The following is a 19,560-nucleotide window of genomic DNA, read 5'->3' as shown; positions in this document are numbered from 1 at the left end:
TGTCCTCTACCCTGGCCTTCCTGGTAGGCAGTGGCACACTTCTGGAATGAGCTAGGTTTACAGTTCTAACTAGGCTACTGTTTTTTTCTCCATATGATATCAACTGGGCTATATAATGACTCTTTTATTCAACAAGTCTTTTTAAAAAAATTCTATCCAAATTGACTTTTTATTTTATTTTTTAAAATTTTATTTATTTATTTTTAGAGAGAAGGGAAGAGAGGGAGAGAAACATCAATGTTTGGCTGCCTCTCACGCACCCCTGACTGGGAATTGAACTGGCAACTCTTTGGTTCACAGGCTGGGGCTCAGTCCACTGAGCCACATTGGCCAGGGCTGCCTTTCTATTAATAGTAAACACTATTGGCCCTGGTGGTTGGAGCTTCGTTCTGTAAACCAAAAGGTCGTGTGTTTGATTCCCAGTCTAGACACATTTCTAGGTTTTGGGTTCATTTCCATTTGGGGCACATGCGAGAGGCAACTGATCAATGTTTCTCTCTCACATTGATGTTTCTCTCCCTCTCTCTTCCTCCCTTCCCTTCTCTCAAATCAATAAGCATGTCTTCAGGTGAGGATGGAAAAACAATAGTAAAGACTATTGACCTATACTGCTTGCAAACAGTATAGGCACTAAAATTATAAAAATAAAATAACAGATATTTAAGGGCAAATGTAAAGTTTGTACATTAGGTCATTAAAGATTTTGTATACTTTTTTATACTGCTATTATAAACTAGATATATGAAGCAAAAAAAAAAAACAACAACAATAAAAACAAGGTGCAAATTTGCAACTACTATATGCTAAAATTTCTGTTTTTAAAAGGAAAAAGAAAGAAACAAACACCCTTACATGTGCATAGACTACCTCTGGAAAATTAGTTAAACCATCAATAGTTGCCTAAGGGACTGCATCAAGGAATGGGAAAAAAATTGCTTTTAAACAATGAATAGCCTTTGGTAAAATTTAAAGATATTTTAGAGTCAATCATGTATAAATTCCTAAATATTTGGATTTTTTAAAAAAACACAATATTTTATTTTATTTATTGATTTGAGAGTGAGAAAGAGAAACATCGATTTGTTGTTCCACTTATTTATGCATTCAATGGTTGCTTCTTGTATGTGCCCTGACTGAGGACTGAACTTGAAACTTTGGTGTATGGGGACAATGCTCTAACCAACTGAGCTACTCGACCAGAGCTGATCAATAAGTCTTTATGAGTACCCACTACATAGTAAGTATTGTTCTAGATGTAGATGGATTAGAAGGGTATAGACTACTATTTTTTCCCCTCAAAAATACAGATCATAGCCAGCTATACATAACTGAATTAATATGAAAGATGAAAAGACAAATTCAAAATTTCCAAAGGTCTCTTTACTAATAGAGGAACTTACTAAATGTGATAGAGAAGTCTATTTTAACTCATAAATTTATTATATGAAATTAAAGTGACAAATGAATAAGAATCTGTTTCTTACAACCATTTTCCACTTAAAAGTCTTTGTTCTTTTGAAAAAATATTGATAACTGTAGATAGTTTATAGCAATATCCTACCTTATATTGTGCAAATTCTAATCTTGGTTGAGGATAGTCTCCAAAAATTTCTTGAGTCACTCTTTGGACTCTGTCTTTTTCTATTCTGTTTTCATGAATGATCCTTGAATCCACTATAGATAGAAGATTTCAAATAAAACATCTGTTAGAAATCTGTTTCATCCTTAAAGTGTCTTCCTTTCATTCCTAACCTTTTAACTTGCTTACATAATTTAAAGATAATGTTTAGTGTTTACTGTTTCTTCTCTTGATTGTAAGAATTTATTATTGTAGAAAAGTTAGAAAGTACGGGCTGATAGAAAAACCATCCACAATTCTACCACAGAGAAATAAGTACTGTTAACATTTTAATATATTCCTATCTAGCCCTTTTTTCAGTGACTACGAAGATGTATATTTTTAAAACTGGGATTATAACATGCACACAATTTTCTATCCTGCTTTCTTTATTTTACAATAGCAGTTTGTACATCATTGTAAAGTCATAAAAATGTTTCATAATGGCTGTACCATTTCACTTTACTAACAAATCATTCTAAAAGTGTACTTCCAAATTTCAGTTTATATTTTAAAACATACATACTATTTATATCTAGCCCAAGGCTTCCTTCTTGTAGAGGTGTAGTCACGTCGTGAGTTTCAAAGGTCTAGGGAAAGAAAATGAAAAAAAATGAATGTTTTCCTAATTTTAAAACCTCGAAGTACAGCTATTAATTGGTTTTAGTACATAAAAGTATGTCAAATTATCTTTATTGTTTCCAACAACAAGAGATTTGAGGCCATATCCAGGCTGAGCTGCGCATCTCTCCCAGAGCAGGATACTGCCGAGACTGCGGGGCCCAGCAACATGGCTGTTTTGCCTGAGGAGTTCTGTACCTTGTTATCATAAAAATGGATCTGGAAGAAACAGGTGGTGAGTACAAAAGCTACGGAAATCAAGGCAGTATTTGCAATGTGATGTTTCAGTTTCATAGCTATGTCTTTATAACCCTAAAAAACTCACCGAGATTCCTTTTGGAAAAATAACGTTCCCTACTGAAAGTCTGAATTTCTCAAATCCCTTCTCTGACCTTCCACCCTTAAAGCCACTGTTTTTATAATTAAGTGTTTGATTATGTGAATTTTTCTAGGAATACAACTGTCAGAGCAGACAGATGACATCAATTTGCTGTGAGGGTGATGGGGGCTGCTATGGGAGAACATCATTATCTAACTTCTTAATGTTAGATATTTTTCCTTAAAGAGTGGCTTGCAGAGAGCTGTCATTTCTTTCTACCTAGAACAGATGTACAGGGTGGAGCCAAAGTAGGTTTACAATTGTGAGTATGCGAAACACAGAGTTTATTCTTGTATCATTATTCATTAATTATTTTATCATTGTCCATACAAACAACTGTAAATCTACGTTTGCCCCACCCTGTATAATATATGTAAGGGCTCACAGATACACACACATCATTAGTGATACACCTACAGGAGTCTGAACATACAAGCACACAGATGCCATGCAGAGGGGCAAACAACCCTGAGCCTGTGAGTAAGGCCAGATCTGTTCTTATCATTAAAGGGGAACAATGCAATTAAATAATTTTTAAGAGATAATAAATTGTGGGACTTAATAAACTAATGCTTTTCCTTCACTTCTAACCCCTGTATCACCTGATTGACTGATGGGACAATTAGGGACAAAAATTAATTGTGCTTTGCTCTTGCATAATAGAATAATGTAATTAGCTTGAAAAGGCAGTGCTAAGTTATTCTAAAAAGAAAAGAAATTAGATTAGCTGATCTGGGAAATGGGATCTATAGGATTATTTTGTTTCTTTTCATGTAAACTAACTGAAAGCTTTCCCTACTTCAATAATACCTGAAGTGATCTTCTTTTGTTGGTGGTGGACTTTCCCACTTACTCAGAGGCTTCTAATTCATATGTACAGAGAAAATGAAGACTTAACTTGAAAGAAAGTCACTGATCAGCTCACCTGATTATACTGTTCAAAAACAATAGCCTTAAGCGAGTCCAGATATCGGCTTCTGAAGTCCATTTTCACAATCCGATGGTGTTTGCTAGCAATTGTCAGTGCCTTGAAGTGAAAGTTATGAGACTACTAAGATTACTGTGTTTATTCTTGTATTTATGATATTTGTCAAAGTAAAATTAGGAGTTGCAGTAAGTGAATAAGTTTCCAATTAAGAGTGAAAAGAAATGCAAAAAAATGTAATCTCATGCCCTGTTCCTCAACTTAAAAAATAAAAAAAGAAAAAAGCCTAACGGCATTAAAAGCATCATAACTACAGTCTTTTGTATCATATTTAGAAATGTGATCCTATTTAAAGTTAGGAATTATAATAAATTAAGTACAGACTTAGAACTAAACAATGACTACTCAAATGTTACTACTTTAGACTACCAGTTATCTAATACTACAATAATACTGCCACACAAAAATGCATATATGTATGCTTTAGGACAAATACTGAAGGAAAAAATACACATTAAGTGCAATTTATAAAAGCTTCCCATTATCTGGGGAAACAAGTTAGAAGGCTGAAACAGAATTAGTAAAGTAAAATATTTACCCGAACTAGAGGATAGAGATGTTTGCCTTAAAATACACAAAGGAAATAAACATTAGCTTTTGGGGTAATGTTTAAACTAGCTGTTGCAGGGTGGACTCACCTGGCTGTAAGTGGATGAATGAGCACCCTAAAGTACGGAGGAAGAGATCCCAAACATAAAGGAGAGGTAAGTGTTAAAGGGAAGTAGAAGAGCGAGCAGCAGTAGAAATCTTCCTGCCATTTCAGTAAATAGCCAAGGAATTTAAATGACAAGCAAGTATGCCCACTGGGATCCTATAGCTCTCGGATCCACAACCCTGGAGTGCACAGTCCACTTAGCGCTAGTGATAATGTAGCCAGGATGGTAGAGCTGCTCACCTACAACCAGCTGAAGTGATAGTTCTGGCACCAACCGAGGTGCCATTGTATTATAGTTGTGAATATTAATAGAGTAGAAGTGGTAGCAGCAGTCACTAGGCCTAGAGATGGCTTGTTCCAGGGAAAGATGCTAGGAAGCCAGACCAGTAACAAGAAGCAGGCCCTGAACAGAGGCTCCTTTTTATGGTAAAGCTGTCTTCTTGTGTACAGAATGTTGGGAAAATAGTTACAGAAGAAAATAATGTTCATTAATAGGCAAATTATGCAGTCACAAAAAAGTAATGAGGTAAATCATATGGAACCCCATGGAAATGTTACAAAAGCAAATGAAAAATGCTAAGTACTACTCTGGTTTTTGTAATAAAACATCTGAAAGGAAAGAACAAACTGTTAACAGTAGTTATCCTGGGTGAATGGGATTGGGAAAAAGGGTGTGAAGTTTTAAAAGACTGTTGAGCTTTAGAGACTTCTGTATTGGTTAAATTTTTACATTAAACACGCATTATTTCTAGATTAAAAGACAAAAATGAAGAGCTCCGAACTAATGCTTACACCACTTTCCCATTTGCGGAAGACCTACACTTGCTTATTTGAGGAAATAAAGAATTACATGTGGCATTTTCATACACAACACTGAAACCCACAGAGACCTCTGACACAGGGTAACAAAATTTTATCGCTGCAGTAAGTGGTTCCATACCTGACCCAGAAGGGGAATACTGCTCCTCAGCTGTGAGGAAGAAATGAAGGCGTACGGAGTCTGGGGATAATACACCACGTAAGTAGGCTTGTACTGGTTGGGCATCCTATACTGTGTTCCCCAGGCAATTCGAATCCATACTGCATTCTCCTCAGCATCTCTGAAAGTGACCGATACCTTATTTAAAAAAAAAAAGAAAATTAGGTTGCCTAATTAAAATCTTGTGGCACCAACAAAGAACACATGCTTTGTAGGCATGAAGGATGTCACTGTAATCTTCCACAGAGCCTTTTCTACTACTTTTCACTAGTGTTTTGGGAATCTTTGGGAAAATATTCTGTGGTTGTTTTGTAGACATGTATATGCCTTGCAAAGTCTTTTGGAAGAAAAAAATGTTTTAAATCTACAATCAGGGTATGATATTAAAATTTTTCAATAATTTATTGGGCTTGTCTTGAAAAACTGTGTTCCTCTACCTGTAAGAGTTTATGAAGTAAGGCAACCTTCATAAACTTTTTTTAAAATGGAGTCTTTTTAGAGGTGAAAGAATTAAGCAAAACAAAACAAAAACTCATAGGCACAACAGTATGCTGATTACCAGTGGGGAAGGGGGGTGAGGGGAGGCGGAAGAGGGTAAAGGGGGGATAAATGGTGATGGAAGGAGACTTGGTGAACACACAATACAATATGCAGATGCTGTATTATAGAATTGTACACCTGAAACCTATATACTTGTATTAAATGTCACCCCAATAAATTCAATTAAAAATGGAGCCCTTTAGCATAGAGCATGCACTATAAAATTTAATAGTAACATTTCTATGTAGTAATAGGCTATTGCTTCTATGTACTTAGCTGAGACGCTAAAAATTACTCTAATGGAAAGTTATGTAGTGAGAATACAGGAAATTCTACTTGGTTTCCACTTCATGGATAAAATGTAAACCTTTCTCAAGTTTTAAATATGATTACCAGTTGGTCTGGAATTCAGTAGCCTACTCTTAGATTAGTAGCTCCCCCTTGACTCAGCTTCCCTGTGGAGCTCAGACCCTGCAAAGAAGGCAGTTGAGACAGGTGTACTGGGCTGGCCCATGTCTCATAATTTCCTCCCTCTTGTATCTTACTCTAGTAAAGCAGGTTGTAACATGGCTGCTGGCATTAAGAAGGCAGTTTCTTTGACTCTGCCCACTCTTTATTGGGCTCTTTTCCAAATTCCCTTGGTGCATCATATAAGGAACCCTCCCCAGTCTTGGGCATGGAGGATTCAGAGCTGTCTGCCTTTCCCTGAGTGAGCAGTGCGGCGACTGCCCCCAACAGAGGGACCACTGCTGCCCTGAATGGAAGATTGAGTCTTATTCTGAATAGCCTCTTCATGCCATGTGTTACAAAAGCAAAAACACCTGTAAAATCAAGACCAAATACAGTATATGTAGGGCACATTTTGATTAGAGGAAGAGAACTGGTCGCACACAACATATTCAGGTAGTCTCTCTAGCCCAGAATGACAATCTCTTAAGTGAGGGTTCATGGAGGAGCTTAAAGAGACCTCCCTGAATTGGATGCACAGCTAGGTGTACATGTCTAAGTGCATGCTTTTCTGCAGAGATGCTGGATCACTTATCAAAATTTTCATAAGGGTCTATGACTCAAAAAAGGTTAACAAAATCAATGGGCTAAAGAGGAAAGAATGTCTCCAGCGTCAGTCTAATCCTGGCCCAGCTGACATTCAGGTGTTCCAGCTCATGTTCTTCGAGAAAGATACTCAGATACCTGAAGAGGTGGGGCCCAAATATAGACTTTGATTATTTTCCAAACAAACTATCTCAATAGATATCATCCTACAATACTCAGGATACAGCATTTTTCACTAATGATAGTTTAGATTAATAATGCTCAAGCTTAACTGGGTAACTAATCCCACCAACGTTCCTAAGTGATTGGGCTAACCCGGCTCCATACCCTCTAAACTGTCAGTTACTGGCTACCACCAGCAAGCTACTGATATAAAAAAAGGTTGGTGTGAGAATCAAATGAACCGTATAAAATGTAGAATTGCCTCATATGTAACACAGACTATTCATGATAGTCTGATATATGATATATAGGCATACAAAGAGTAAATGTGGTTTTTACAATTGAAACATTTTTGTCTCTCTCTCTCTTCCTCTCTCTCTCTCACAGGCTCTGCATTGGATCGGTGAACTACAGCCTCCATCCATCACTCCCCAGTTAGGTTCCCTGTGCCTTCTTAAACCAGTTTCTCCACCCAGTTGATTCAAGGGTAGGAGTTCTTAAACCTGAAGTCCATAGTTAGAATTCAGGGTACCTATGAACTTGGTGGGGGAAAAAAATTACATCTTTATTTGCACCAGTTTCTAATTAAAATTTATAACCTTCTTCAAGTGAGAAGGTAGGCAACAAAACAGTAAAACTTTAGGATCAGTTACTTAGTTTTTCATAGAAATCCTAAATTTTTTAAATCACATTACCGTTACAGATGCCTCAAAAATTTACACCCATTACTACTTTGACATTAGTTGTTTGTAGACCCACCATGAGATTATTTGTGTTAATAAAGAAGCACATGCATTACTATATAACAATTTAGGATTTTAATACCTTAATAACTGTATGTTAACATAATTAGTTTCCTTTGTAATTCTGTGTTTTTATTTCATAGCATTTAAAAACGCTCTTCTGAAAAGTGGTCCATAAGCTTCATTAATGGCCAAAGGGGGTCCTTGGCACAAAAAAGGTTACGATGCCTGTCCTAGAGCAGCAGGCGAGTCGTCTTCAATCCTGAGTACCAGGAGATGCTACTTGGCATGACATCACCATCACCAGCCTTCAGGAAAGTGGGGTTATCTGTTGCTGGTTATGTTATGAAGAGGGAAGTAAAGATGATCTGGGAGTCCTTGGTCATTTGAGAAAAGGGGTTAGGACATGGTGACCAGCTCAGAGAAGGTGAACTATGGATCGAGAAGACACAGGAGCTTTACTGGTACATCTCTATCTTCTAAGATGAACAGTGTACATAGCACATCAGTCTCTAACCAACCTTTCAAAAAGGACAGATACATCCCATAATGAGGCTCCTTTGTTTCTGTAGCCTCTCCTGCTACTCCGCCTGAATCCATTCAGGAGGCAAAAGCTTTTGGAATATGGCAGTGATAAAAAGAGAAGAAATCTAACAACTGAAATACATGGGCATTAAAGTAGGAGGACCTATGAGTGTTTCAGACTCTTTTCTCCTTGAATGGTGGGGGCAGGAGGCATGGGGTTCAGAGAACACATGCTCCTGTGTCTAAAAGAGGCATTGAGTGAGGAGAGGGCACCAAAAAGGAAGGAAGCAGATAAACTCTGAACTGGAGCCGAGGGAGCAGCTCGCAAGGTGGTTTCTTGTTTTGGGTGAAGTAGTGTGGGAACACTGCCAAGAGTGGTTCTCAAAACGAGCCAGCCAATCACGGACAGCTGCATGAAAAGGCAGGTTCCAGAAGGGTCCAGACCATGAATCTACAACATTTACAGGGACTCTGTGCCAATGAAGCTTTGCATTAAAAAAAAAGGGGGGGGGGGGCTGTGTGTGCCACACCCAAATGGGACTCTCCCTTCATTTCTGAAAAGTTTATAATCTCATGGTAAGAATATTTTTCAAATAATATAATGAAAAGTTACAACTTAGGAACAAGGTATAAAAAACTACTTATTCATAAAAGAGAAAAAAGGAGAGACATACCTTCTCTTGGCTCACACTTATCCTTCAATTAATTTAGAAATTAAATGAACCTCCACTCATAATGCTGAAGATTTTGTTTGTTATATAAGCCTGATAAAATGATTCAAAGGTTCACCTTGAAGAATGGTCAGGACATTTTTGATAAAGAAGAGTAACTAGAGGTAAGGGAAGGGTGGAGGACATGCCTTCATGGTTTTTAAAATATTTTTAAAACTACCCGATGAAAGGAATGGGGGAGTTTGCAAAGAATGTGCCTAATTCATTTATTCCCCAGCATTTCTTAAGCCCTTGCCTGGGTTGGTGGGGAGCAGGATGGTCAGAGTTCTGCTCTCAGGGAGCCTACAGGCTGGGAAGAAAACTGACAGTTAAACCAGAAAATGGGAGGAGTTGGTGATGGGAGCACAGGACAGGGGGAACCCAGTCCAGTCAGGGAAGCACTATCTGAGGGAGCACCATTTAAGTGGGGGTCAGAGGGACGGGAAGGAATGAGCTGTGCAAAAGCCAGGTGGTGGAGGTTGTCCCAAGGACAGGGAACAGCCTATAGTTAAGTACAAGAACTCAAAGGAGGTTAGTGCAGTTTGGCTGGAGTGTGGACTACAGGTGGTGACATCTGAGAGGCAGGCACTGGATCCAGGAGGGTGAGGAGAAACAGATCAAGGAGCAGAACACGGACTCTATAGGCATGAATGAATCTGAAGATTCCAATGAGCATAAACCCATGGAAAAAACCGAGTTAGTAAACAAATGGTGTTGGGACAAGTTATTAGCTTCTGAAAAGAGAAATGATTAATGACTGTTCCTACCTCCCTCCCTTCTACCAAAGAAAATTCCTGTTGCTTGACTTCACTGGTGGAGGGCTGAGTGCAGAACCTCGTGGGGTGCTCCGGTGAAGGGCAGAAATAAAGAAAAGGTGTTAGTCATGGAGACAGTACAGGAGCAGTTTAGGAGGTGCAGAAGACAACCAGGAGAAGACAGATGTGCAAGAATAAGAGGGTCTGACTGCCAATTGTCTGAGAGTGTGACCTGGAGCACAAGAAGTAGATGCTGTGCATCTTTGTTTGTTTTTTATTTAAATTATTTATTTATTTTTAGAGAAAGGAGAGGGGAAGGGAAGGAAAGGAACACCGATATGAGAAACATTGATGGGTTGCCTCTCTTATGCACCCTGACCAGGCATGTGTCCTGATTGGGAATCAAACCAACGACCCTTAGCTTTGTGGGAAGACACCCAACCAACTGAGCCACACCTGTCAGGGTTGCTGTGCATCTTGTGCATCCTTCTAGCCCCAGCATCTCGCACATGGCAGAGAGTAAGCTGAGAGCCTGCCCAGTGTAGATGTGAAAAGCATGGGCTGGAAGCCACCTGCCTAGGTTTAAACTATGGCTCTGTCATTTTCAGCTGTGACCCAACTTACTTCATCAGGAGGATGCAATGAGTTAGTAATTGTAAAGGGGTTAGAATAGGACCCAGTTCACAGTGTTTGCAATCAGCATGACTGTTGAAAGAGTACAGGCCACAGGAATTTGTGATAAATATCACTGGCACCCTTCAATAGGGAGGTTCTCAAATCTGATTGGGCATCAACATCACCTGGAGGGCTTGGGCTTACCCCCACAGTGTCTAATTCAGTAGGTCTGGGATGGAGCCCAAGTATCTGCATGTCTAACAAGTTCCCAGGTGATGCTGATTCTGCTGATCCAGGGATCACACTGTGAGAACCACTGCCCATCGAAACTCAGTTTCAATCTGGTGGTGAAGGCAGTAGCCAGAACGCAAGGGACTTGTGCATAAAGCCAGCAAGGATGGATCACCTTTTCAAAAGGTCTTTTTGAGGAGCAATAAATAATACCCCTCTTCTCTATTCTTCTGAACAACTAAGAAATGAGGCAAAAGAGTTGGCTGGTGGAGGCCAACATATAACTCACATTACTGAGGAACCAGTGACTGGCTCATATCTGCAGGCAAGTGGCCCTCTGGACAATAAAACCCACTCAGGCAGAGGTGCCCATGTGGCTGCTGGCAGAATCACTTGGGGTGGCCTCCTTTGCAGGGGCAGACCCAGGCCCTGGAGCAACAGACCAGACTAGGTGGCCCCTGCAGGCAGCTGCTCTCACTCCGGTTAAGTCAGTGCTGCTGCTGGAGAAAGGCAAAGGGGTGGTGATGGTGAAGGGACTCTCTCCATGAGGGACACACATCAGGAGCAAGAAATATTTCCCCCCAAGTGTTTTTTGCTTAAGGATGAGCCTGGAGAAGGGATGTGCTTTTCATGAGACCTGGGCGTGTTTGTAAGTGGAAGAGTGGGTATCAGTAGATGAAGAGATTGAGAATGTGAAAGACTAGAGAGAAACCAAGCACGTAGGCCCTATGAGGATGTAGGAGATGCATTCGAAGCACACACAGAAGGGTCATTATAAGAAAGGAGAAGAGAGAATATGTTCAGTGATAAGTGGATACACAGAAAGAATGACAGAAGTTATTAAGGAAGAGGTGAAGACTGATCAAGGAATTTGTGTATGAAAAAAGGGAACACTACTATTCTAGAGAGGATGGACATAGCATAGTGAATGAGGCAGAATTTTTTGGCATGTCTTTCTATGTAAGGAGGATGAAGGCAGACTAATGCGGAAAGAGAATGAAGCAGGAGAGGTTGTCAGAAAAAGGATCCCAAGATAATAAGGTGGTGCTTGTGGAAATGGAATGGCAGTAAGATTCTTCGGGTGCTCTTGAGCTGCACTGGCCAACACAGGAGCCACCACGCACCTGTGGCTATTTGATTAAAATTCGTTGCAGTTCAATTAGATCAACAGTTTAGTTCCTCAGTCACACTAGTCACATTTCAAGTGCTCAGCAACCACATGTGGCTATTGGCTAGTGTACTGGACAGTGTGATATATAACATTTCCATCATTGCAGAGTTCTAGCCGATGGAGCTGTTCTTGAGAAAGAAGCATTTGCCCTTGAATTGAGGTGAGGGGAGAGGAAAGTTTTCATAATAAAAAGTTTGTCTTTGTTATGGACTAGAATAGTATAAAATATTACTAACTGAAATTCTTTCAAACAAAAAAAAGTAGCAAATTTTAAGTGGACAGATGCCATGAAATTGAATTTCATGGAAATTCAGAAAGATTTTATCCTTACATTTCTTAATGCTCTTTGAAGAATTTTCTTAAATGAACTTCTGAATTGTTTCATATCAAAAAGGTCCTCTTCACCTGTCAAAGTGAAAAGAAAAATCAAGAAAAATTAAGGGAGTTACAATGTCTTCAAAAAATACATTTAAAAAGACCCTGAGGTGAGCATTTTGTGTAACCTCCAAGATCAAATCACACATATGCTGCTAGTATTCTGATACAGCATTGCTAAATATATTGTTCATTTTCCCATAAATGAGCAATAAATACCTCATTATGAAAGAAAAGAGATTTAAGAGGAACATACTGCTATTCATTTTTACATTGCCAAAATACCCAGTACTAATGTTCATCTAAAAGGGAAAATGTGGACGTGGGTTGGGGAGGGGTGCGGTCAGCACGGCAGCCTCTGCTCCCCTGATCCTGTTGCAACAGCGCAGGGTGGGTTGTGCCTTCTGCAGGACGGGGACAGGACAGGGGTTAGGGGTGGGGTAATAAAATTAAAAAATAAAATAAAAATAAAACGTAAAACATTACCTAGTTCTTTAGTCATCTGAAAAACATCCCAAACTTTCTTGTGCCGATGAAATTGAGTATCTGAGAGAGGAAGAGCTTATGGCTATTATATCATAGGGCTTTTACATAATGTGCCTATGAATACATATTTTCAATAACATGAAGGTGGAGAAAATAACAGTAATTTACAAATTAGGTTATACATCTTTATTCAAAACATAAATTTTACATGGATTAAATTTACTCCAAACAAATAAAATACATCCTAACTACTCAATCTAGTAGAGCTTTAGTATTTACTCTTAAGTCAGAACATTTATTCTCTTTCTGCACAGAATGCTGCATTTGCTGAGCAGGCCAGGGATAATGTGCTCCCCGTAACTGGTGTGTGCACTGGCTTGATGTTTCTTTGTCTGGAGCATTCTTCTCCTAGCTCGTTGCAGATTTCATTCCCACACCTCTTCTAGTCTCTATTAAAATGCCACCTATGCAGTGGTCTATGGCCTACCTTGATCACCCTACCCAAACTGACCCCCCATTCTACCCTGCTTTATTCTCCTTCACTACCTGACACTACATCATATATTTAAATGGTCATTTATATAGTGCTTGTCTCCCCAGCTAGAATCCTGTGGCACACAGGACTTTGTCCTGTTCACTGTTGTATGAAACGAGCACTCCGTATACAGCTGACAAATAAATGAATGAACTTATGAATGTATGATATAGGAGACACTCTTCAGGAGTTACAAACTTAAAGTCTTGGAGTAAAAATGGACCTAGGAAGTCATCAAGTTTAATCCCACATTATCATCATGGATTTACTCTGTCCCTGCACTGACCTCTGTCTGCATCCCTGTGTCTTTGCACCTAGGACCAAGGTACCAAGGTGCTCTGCACCCCATAAAAAGAGGCTGCTGGCCCCAGCACGCAAGAGCACCAACTTGCTGTCCTTTTTATACTTTCTTGTCCTTTCTACAATTCAGCATCTTTTTCCCCCCCCTTTATTTGGTGCCTTGGTGTCCCCATTTCCCCCTCTCATCCCATTTATGGCAATGGCCTGACCATTCTTGATCACCTAAATTTTGTCTAAAACAGGTATGATCTGTTTGCCTGACCAAGAGACAGCATCCAAAGGGTTTTTGTTCCTTTCTGGTATTTTCTTCTTGGTTCTGTGTTTCAAAGTTAAGAAGGCCTGCTAATTAATCTCTGAATAAGGTTGCTAAAATAATAATAGAAATTACAACTTTTTGTTGTTTATTAAACATTACGCAAAAGTTCATGACAAGTGGCAAGGACTTAAATACACATGAAGGCATTTCCTCAAATAGAAAACGTCCTAGACTAATCTATGATCTTTGTGACAAACTTGGTCTGCCTCTGGTGCTCCCCATCTCAGCAAGGCGCTCCATTTTCCTTCTAGTTGCACCTATAGACCCTGAGGCCATGCGTTGCTCCTCCCACTCAGTCCCCCGAGATCACACCACATCTGAAGCCCAGTTTCAATCCTTACATTCCTTACAAGATGCACTATCATAGACCAAATGTTCACAAATATATTTTCAATTCTGTTAATAATAATACAAATCCTAACAGATATTTACTATGTGCTTATTATATGCCAGTTACTGTGCTAAGAGCCTTTCAAGTATTATTTCATTTAACCCTCATAATGATCCCATGCTATATTATTATAATATTATATTAACAGGCACTATTATTATTTCCATTTTACTTAGAAGTCTGAGGCCTAGAAAAGCAATGTGACTTGCAAAGGACACAAGGTCGGTAAGTGACAGAACTGGCATTTTATACACCAGGTCAACTTAACTCTAGAATCTGAGCCCTTACATAGAAAATTGCCTCTTGGATGAAACTAGATTAGTTAAATGTAAATATAAATCCCCAAAACTTACAAATGATGTCTAAAAGGGCAGCATCATTGACACTTGCATGGTTCTCCTGAAAGAGAAGGTAAAACATTCAGTAAATATGGCTATAGGTTTGATTCTACCCCATTCACAGCACATTTTGGAATTGCTTAAAACAGACTAAAAGCACCTTCTCAATACCTTACGGACAACCTGCCTCCGATCTATGCTCTCCCATTAAGTAACAAATATACCTTCTGATTCAGGTTTGAGTACAGGCACTCACAATCGTTCTCCCACAATCTACTCCTCATTTATCACCTTTAACTTTTTGTTTGGTCTTTTTAATTGAATTTCTGGACTTCCTGTACAACAGGCTTTCTTAACTAGGCTCTACTGACATTTTGAGTCAGATAATTCTATGTTGTGGACAGTTGTCATAGGATGTTAAGGAGCGTTCCTGGCCTCTATCCACTGGAAGCAAGTAGCACCCCATTCCCACAGTTTTGACAATGAAAAATGTCTCCAGACATTGCGTCCTCTGGAAGATGACATCATCCCAGCTGAGAACCACTGTTCTATACATATATACTTACATGTATGCATAGCATACAATTTCTTTCAATATGTACACAAGGATCTAGTTTATTTTTAATGACTGAAGAATATTTTATGTGGCTGTATCGTTTAGCTAATCTTCTGTTTAGTTGTTTGCAATTTTTTGTTTTTTAAAACAATGCTAGTTAACATCTTTATATATTTACATTTATAACTACATATATAAATGCTTATCATTTATATTTACAAATTTTTATTTTTAATAATTTTATCCACATAAATTTTCAGAAGTGGAATTGCTAGGTCATAAAGTATATTTATTTAAAAATAAGGGTAAACTGAACTATGGGAATTCTTGGTATTAGCAACTTTTCTGAAAGTCTGAAATCATTTTAAAACAAAAAGCAAATAAGTAAATAAACACATGTGAGTTTCTTTCTGGTGCTGCACAACCTGATGAACACATCTGAGTATTATCTTTTCATCTTTGACAATCTGATAAGTAAAAAAAAGAATACTGCTCATTACTTCAACATGTATTGATTGTCTGTTTTTCTATCCCATGGTATTCACATTTTCCTTAGTGATTTATAAGCAATTTTGGTAAGTTGAAAAGCCAATTAAAAATTAGTGTTTTCTCCACTATAGTAGTACATGGCCTCATCACTTCACAGTTTAGCAGCCGCCTTAAATCTCTTTTGGACTAAGGAAAGGAAAGAAAAAAACCGAAAGGGGTAGCATATGTTCAAGGTTAATCATTTTGAACATTGTTACCTCGCAAAGCAGAACCAAGTCATAAACAAGAGATTCCTTTCTCTTCCGAAAGTTTACGTTCTGTAGTTGATTTTCAGATAAAAAATCCCAGGCTTTCAGGATTGTCATCATTTCAATCATTGGGATTTTCAAGATGGTCCTCTTGATAAACTCAGCAACAGTTTCATCCATTTCTTTGGCACTTTAATAAAACAGAAAAACAGCACAAAATAATAACCCGGGCAAAAATGTAACTTACCAGTGAATGTTTTTCAGCATCAAAATTTTATCTGGGATTTTGATTTGTAGGTCAAACACACAAATGTTTATTTTACCTTTTCTCAAGCAATCTGCAAACTGTTTCAGGAGGATTTAATTATTTTCTCCTTAAGCTGTATATTTAAATATGTTTTAGAATTTTTCTTTTTAAAGATTTATTTATTTTTAGAGAGAGGGGATGGGCGGGAGAGAGGGAGAGAAACATAGATGTATGAGAGACATCAATCAGCTGCCTCTCATGCGCCCCCAACTGGGGACCCAGCCTGCAGCCCAGGCATGTGTCCTGACAGGGAATCAAACCAGCGACCCTTTGGTTCACAGGCCAGCACTCAATTCACTCACATCAACCAGAGATAAATGTTTTAAAATTTTTAAAAATTAGTGTTCTCTCTCCTTTCTTGGCTAGAATATTTTGATTTTTTGATGACAATGATATGGAAATCATTAATTCAATTACTCATTCATGTAACAAGTTACCAAGCACCTATTTGTGCCAGACACTTTTTTAGGCACTGAGGATAAATACATCTTTAACCAAAAAGACAAAAATCCCTACCGGTATGGAGTGTCCTTTTTACCTGGGAGAGACAGGCAACAGGAAAGTCACAAAATGTATTAAAAGTGTTAAATACTACAGAGAAAATGCAGCAGTGTTAGGAAACTAGTACTAGCGAAAATGGAGCAGGTTGGGAGTGAGGTGGAGGTGGAGAGAGTAGGTGCCACAGAGAAGGTGACATTTGAGTCAGTCCCTGGAGGAGAGCGAGCCATGTGGCTAGCTACTGGAAGAGTTTTCCAGGCAGAGGGAACAGCAAGTGCAAAAGCCTTGGGTCCTCAAGGAAGAAGAAGACCTCCAGGGAGTCCAGGGGGAGGAGCACAGAGGAGGTGAGATCAGAGACAATGAAGGGCCCTGAGGGCCACTGCAAGGATCTTAGCCTTAACTCTGACAGAAACCGGTTCCTGGAAGATTTTGAGAAGAGGCAGGATATGCTCTCACTTAGGTTTTCTACTAGGATTACTCTGGCTACTGTACTGAGAATCTAGTCTAGGAAGAAGGGAGAAAACGGCGCCAGCTAGGAGGCTACCTCACTAATGTAGATTAGAGATGATGGTAGACCAGAGTGGAGATGGTGGGGATGGTGGGAACAGGTCAGATTCTGGATACACTTTTAAGAGAGAGTCCAACAGGATTTCCTGATGGATTAGATACAGGGTGTTGAGAGAGAGGAATCAAAGATGATACAAGGTAATTGAAAGAATGGAGTGGCTATTACCTGAGATGGGAAAGACTAGTGGGGGTAGTGAGAGGGAAGAGGAAAGCTCAAGAATTGTCTTGAACATGTACATTTTAAGGTTGTTAGACCCAAAGCGGAGAAACTAAATGAACAGCTGGATTCATGAGCTTACAAGACACAATGAGAGCTGGAGGTGGAGCGGAGCACAGTCTCTTCTTTAATGCATTGTCAATTAATATAGCGCTATTAGCTCACTCTTCTGGCCCCACACCTGAAAGTGAAATTCTTTAACTTCCGAAGGTTCTTGCCACAAATCTGGTGTAGCTCCCTCAGCAACAGAGTGGGGAACGATCTTCCAGAGCATAACTTAGTGGCTCTCTTAAAGCTGTGGCATAGGGAAGGGGAATTCTGAGCCCTTTCACCACTTTCTTCAGGGCAGAAGAAGCTGTAGGCTGAGGGTGACAGCTGATCTTAACTCTACTAACTCATTTGAGGACACTAATGGGCATCTCTTTTTCTCCCTCAAAATACAGAACATAACAAGGCAAGCAAGTATGATTTCTAAACAAAGATTAAGTAGAATATCCTCAGACTTTACCTTAACAGCCTATCTTCCAGGAAAGAGCCTACAGACCTTGGTGTCCCTGTTTAAGGCATGAAGCAATAGTCAGTCTGTCAATCTCATCTGCTGCCATGGCAACTACAGGATTTCCAAAGACAGAGCCGTATCTCCCTACAGGAATCCTGACTGTGATTTATTTCTACCATTTGTTTGTTGAACACTACGTATAATTTATTACCACTGAACACTTCCAAACAGATATGGATATCAACTTTATTTTTAAAAAGATACTTAAAACAATAGTTAAAAATAAAGAGGAACTACTGAGTCGTTTAGAAAGAGAAAAATAACTGAGTTATGAACATGAAAACAGAATCAGTCTCATGAAAACCACCTTAACGTCAAGACTGAAATCCTCACAAGGCCCTGCACTGTTCGGTACTTTGCCTCTGCCCATCATCTACCACTCTCCTTGGCTTTCTGAGCTCCAACTATATTAGCCTTTTAGGTCCTCTGATATAAAATGATCCCTCCAGCAAGGTCCATCATATCTGCTATTACCCCTGCCTAGAAGATCCTTCCTGCACATACTCACATGGGCAACTCTTACCGTAATTCAGGTCTCAGGATGGCTTCTCAGGGAGATTTATTTTGACCACCCAATCTAAAGTTATTTCCCCACCTTCAATGCTTGTCCTTATAGAACTATCTGAACTTATCTTGCTTACTGATGATTTTATTGCTTAACAATATTTTACTGAGCTCCACTAGGGTAGGAACTATGTTTTAGCCATGGCTCTTTCCCTAGATGACAAATACTTGTGGAATGAAGTATTACTTTCCTTAAGCAGTGTGCTTGAGGAGATAACCTGGGAAGGATAACGGTCCAACAGTCAGTGAAACATCAAAAGCAACAGAGGTGGGGGTGGGCTTGTTAAAAATGCAGATTTCTGGGCCTTATCGATTTAAACTGGGGAGTGGAGGGGAGAGGGTCACCGAGTAGGGCTTGGGATTGTGCATTGTAGAGTGCCTCATAAGATTTTAAATTTTGGGTAGTTTGTAGAATGCTATTCTAAATAATTTTGGTAGAAAAAGAGCGCACTCAATGTCACCAACAAAGCTGGAAAACTCTTCTGAGTAAACTCTGATTCCCTGTGATGATCGGATTTCTTATTCCCTAGCACAGAGCAAGCCAGTGCCTGGCATACAGAGTGTTCGAGATATACATGTTGAATGAACGCATGACAAAAGAGCCCTTTTAAGGAACTTTCCTGTAGAGCTACACCGCTCTAGAGCTGCAATAAGGAGATAAGAATTGAACGCAACAGGCTGCACGGACGAAAAGGGACGGACGCCAAGGTTAACTGAAAAATCAAAACACCCAACTCTGCGCAAAACAGCAATCCAAAACTGGCAGGGTTGAGCAGCTCATCACGTGACCACCCGGGTAGGCTCGGCACAGACGCACGCTTACGAAAGTCCCCGCCCCAACCCGGGCGGATGTGAGGTCTCAACCAAGCATCACTGCCCTCTCCATCCCAACTCTCAATCGTAGTCCTTGCCCCTCCTCCTCTAGCCAGGACCAAGCGCCAATTCGCACCTTGGGACGTACGGCAGTCACGAAAAAGTTGCCCCAGAGGCTTGGGATGTGAGATCCTCAAGGCTCCCGCCACTCTCCGCCGTACGATTCCATGTCGCTGGGGCTCTCACCGCTCACATAGTC

General features: G+C 39.6%; 1 protein-coding gene and 1 long non-coding RNA gene across 5 annotated transcripts in view; one reads left to right on the top strand and one right to left on the bottom strand.

Annotated features, from left to right (window-relative positions):
• The window catches only part of LOC149994269 (uncharacterized), a 13,070-nt gene extending 7,742 nt beyond the window's left edge, over positions 1-5,328 (top strand). Inside the window, exons 3-4 of one of the 3 annotated variants that reach the window (XR_016507635.1) lie at positions 2,331-2,474; positions 5,184-5,328. This is a non-coding gene — a long non-coding RNA (uncharacterized LOC149994269). The remainder of the gene's footprint in view (positions 1-2,330; positions 2,475-5,183) is intronic. The other 2 variants (XR_016507634.1, XR_016507636.1) reach the window with 2 other exon arrangements.
• CENPN (centromere protein N) overlaps positions 1-19,560 on the bottom strand; it is a 22,192-nt gene extending 2,632 nt beyond the window's left edge. For both annotated transcript variants that reach the window (XM_090259509.1, XM_090259510.1), the window contains exons 1-9: positions 19,438-19,560; positions 15,786-15,966; positions 14,499-14,544; positions 12,604-12,663; positions 12,074-12,147; positions 5,199-5,375; positions 3,544-3,645; positions 2,145-2,208; positions 1,562-1,674 (exon numbers count right to left, since the gene is read on the bottom strand). In XM_090259509.1, coding sequence (XP_090115635.1) covers positions 1,562-1,674; positions 2,145-2,208; positions 3,544-3,645; positions 5,199-5,375; positions 12,074-12,147; positions 12,604-12,663; positions 14,499-14,544; positions 15,786-15,956 — 807 coding nt within the window. In that variant the 5' untranslated portion in view covers positions 15,957-15,966; positions 19,438-19,560. The remainder of the gene's footprint in view (positions 1-1,561; positions 1,675-2,144; positions 2,209-3,543; positions 3,646-5,198; positions 5,376-12,073; positions 12,148-12,603; positions 12,664-14,498; positions 14,545-15,785; positions 15,967-19,437) is intronic.

This window comes from Furipterus horrens, unplaced genomic scaffold (genome assembly GCF_987537825.1).
Source record: "Furipterus horrens unplaced genomic scaffold, mFurHor1.1.pri manual_scaffold_13, whole genome shotgun sequence".
Lineage (NCBI taxonomy): Eukaryota > Metazoa > Chordata > Mammalia > Chiroptera > Furipteridae > Furipterus > Furipterus horrens.
This window is presented reverse-complemented; position numbering and strand designations above follow the sequence as displayed.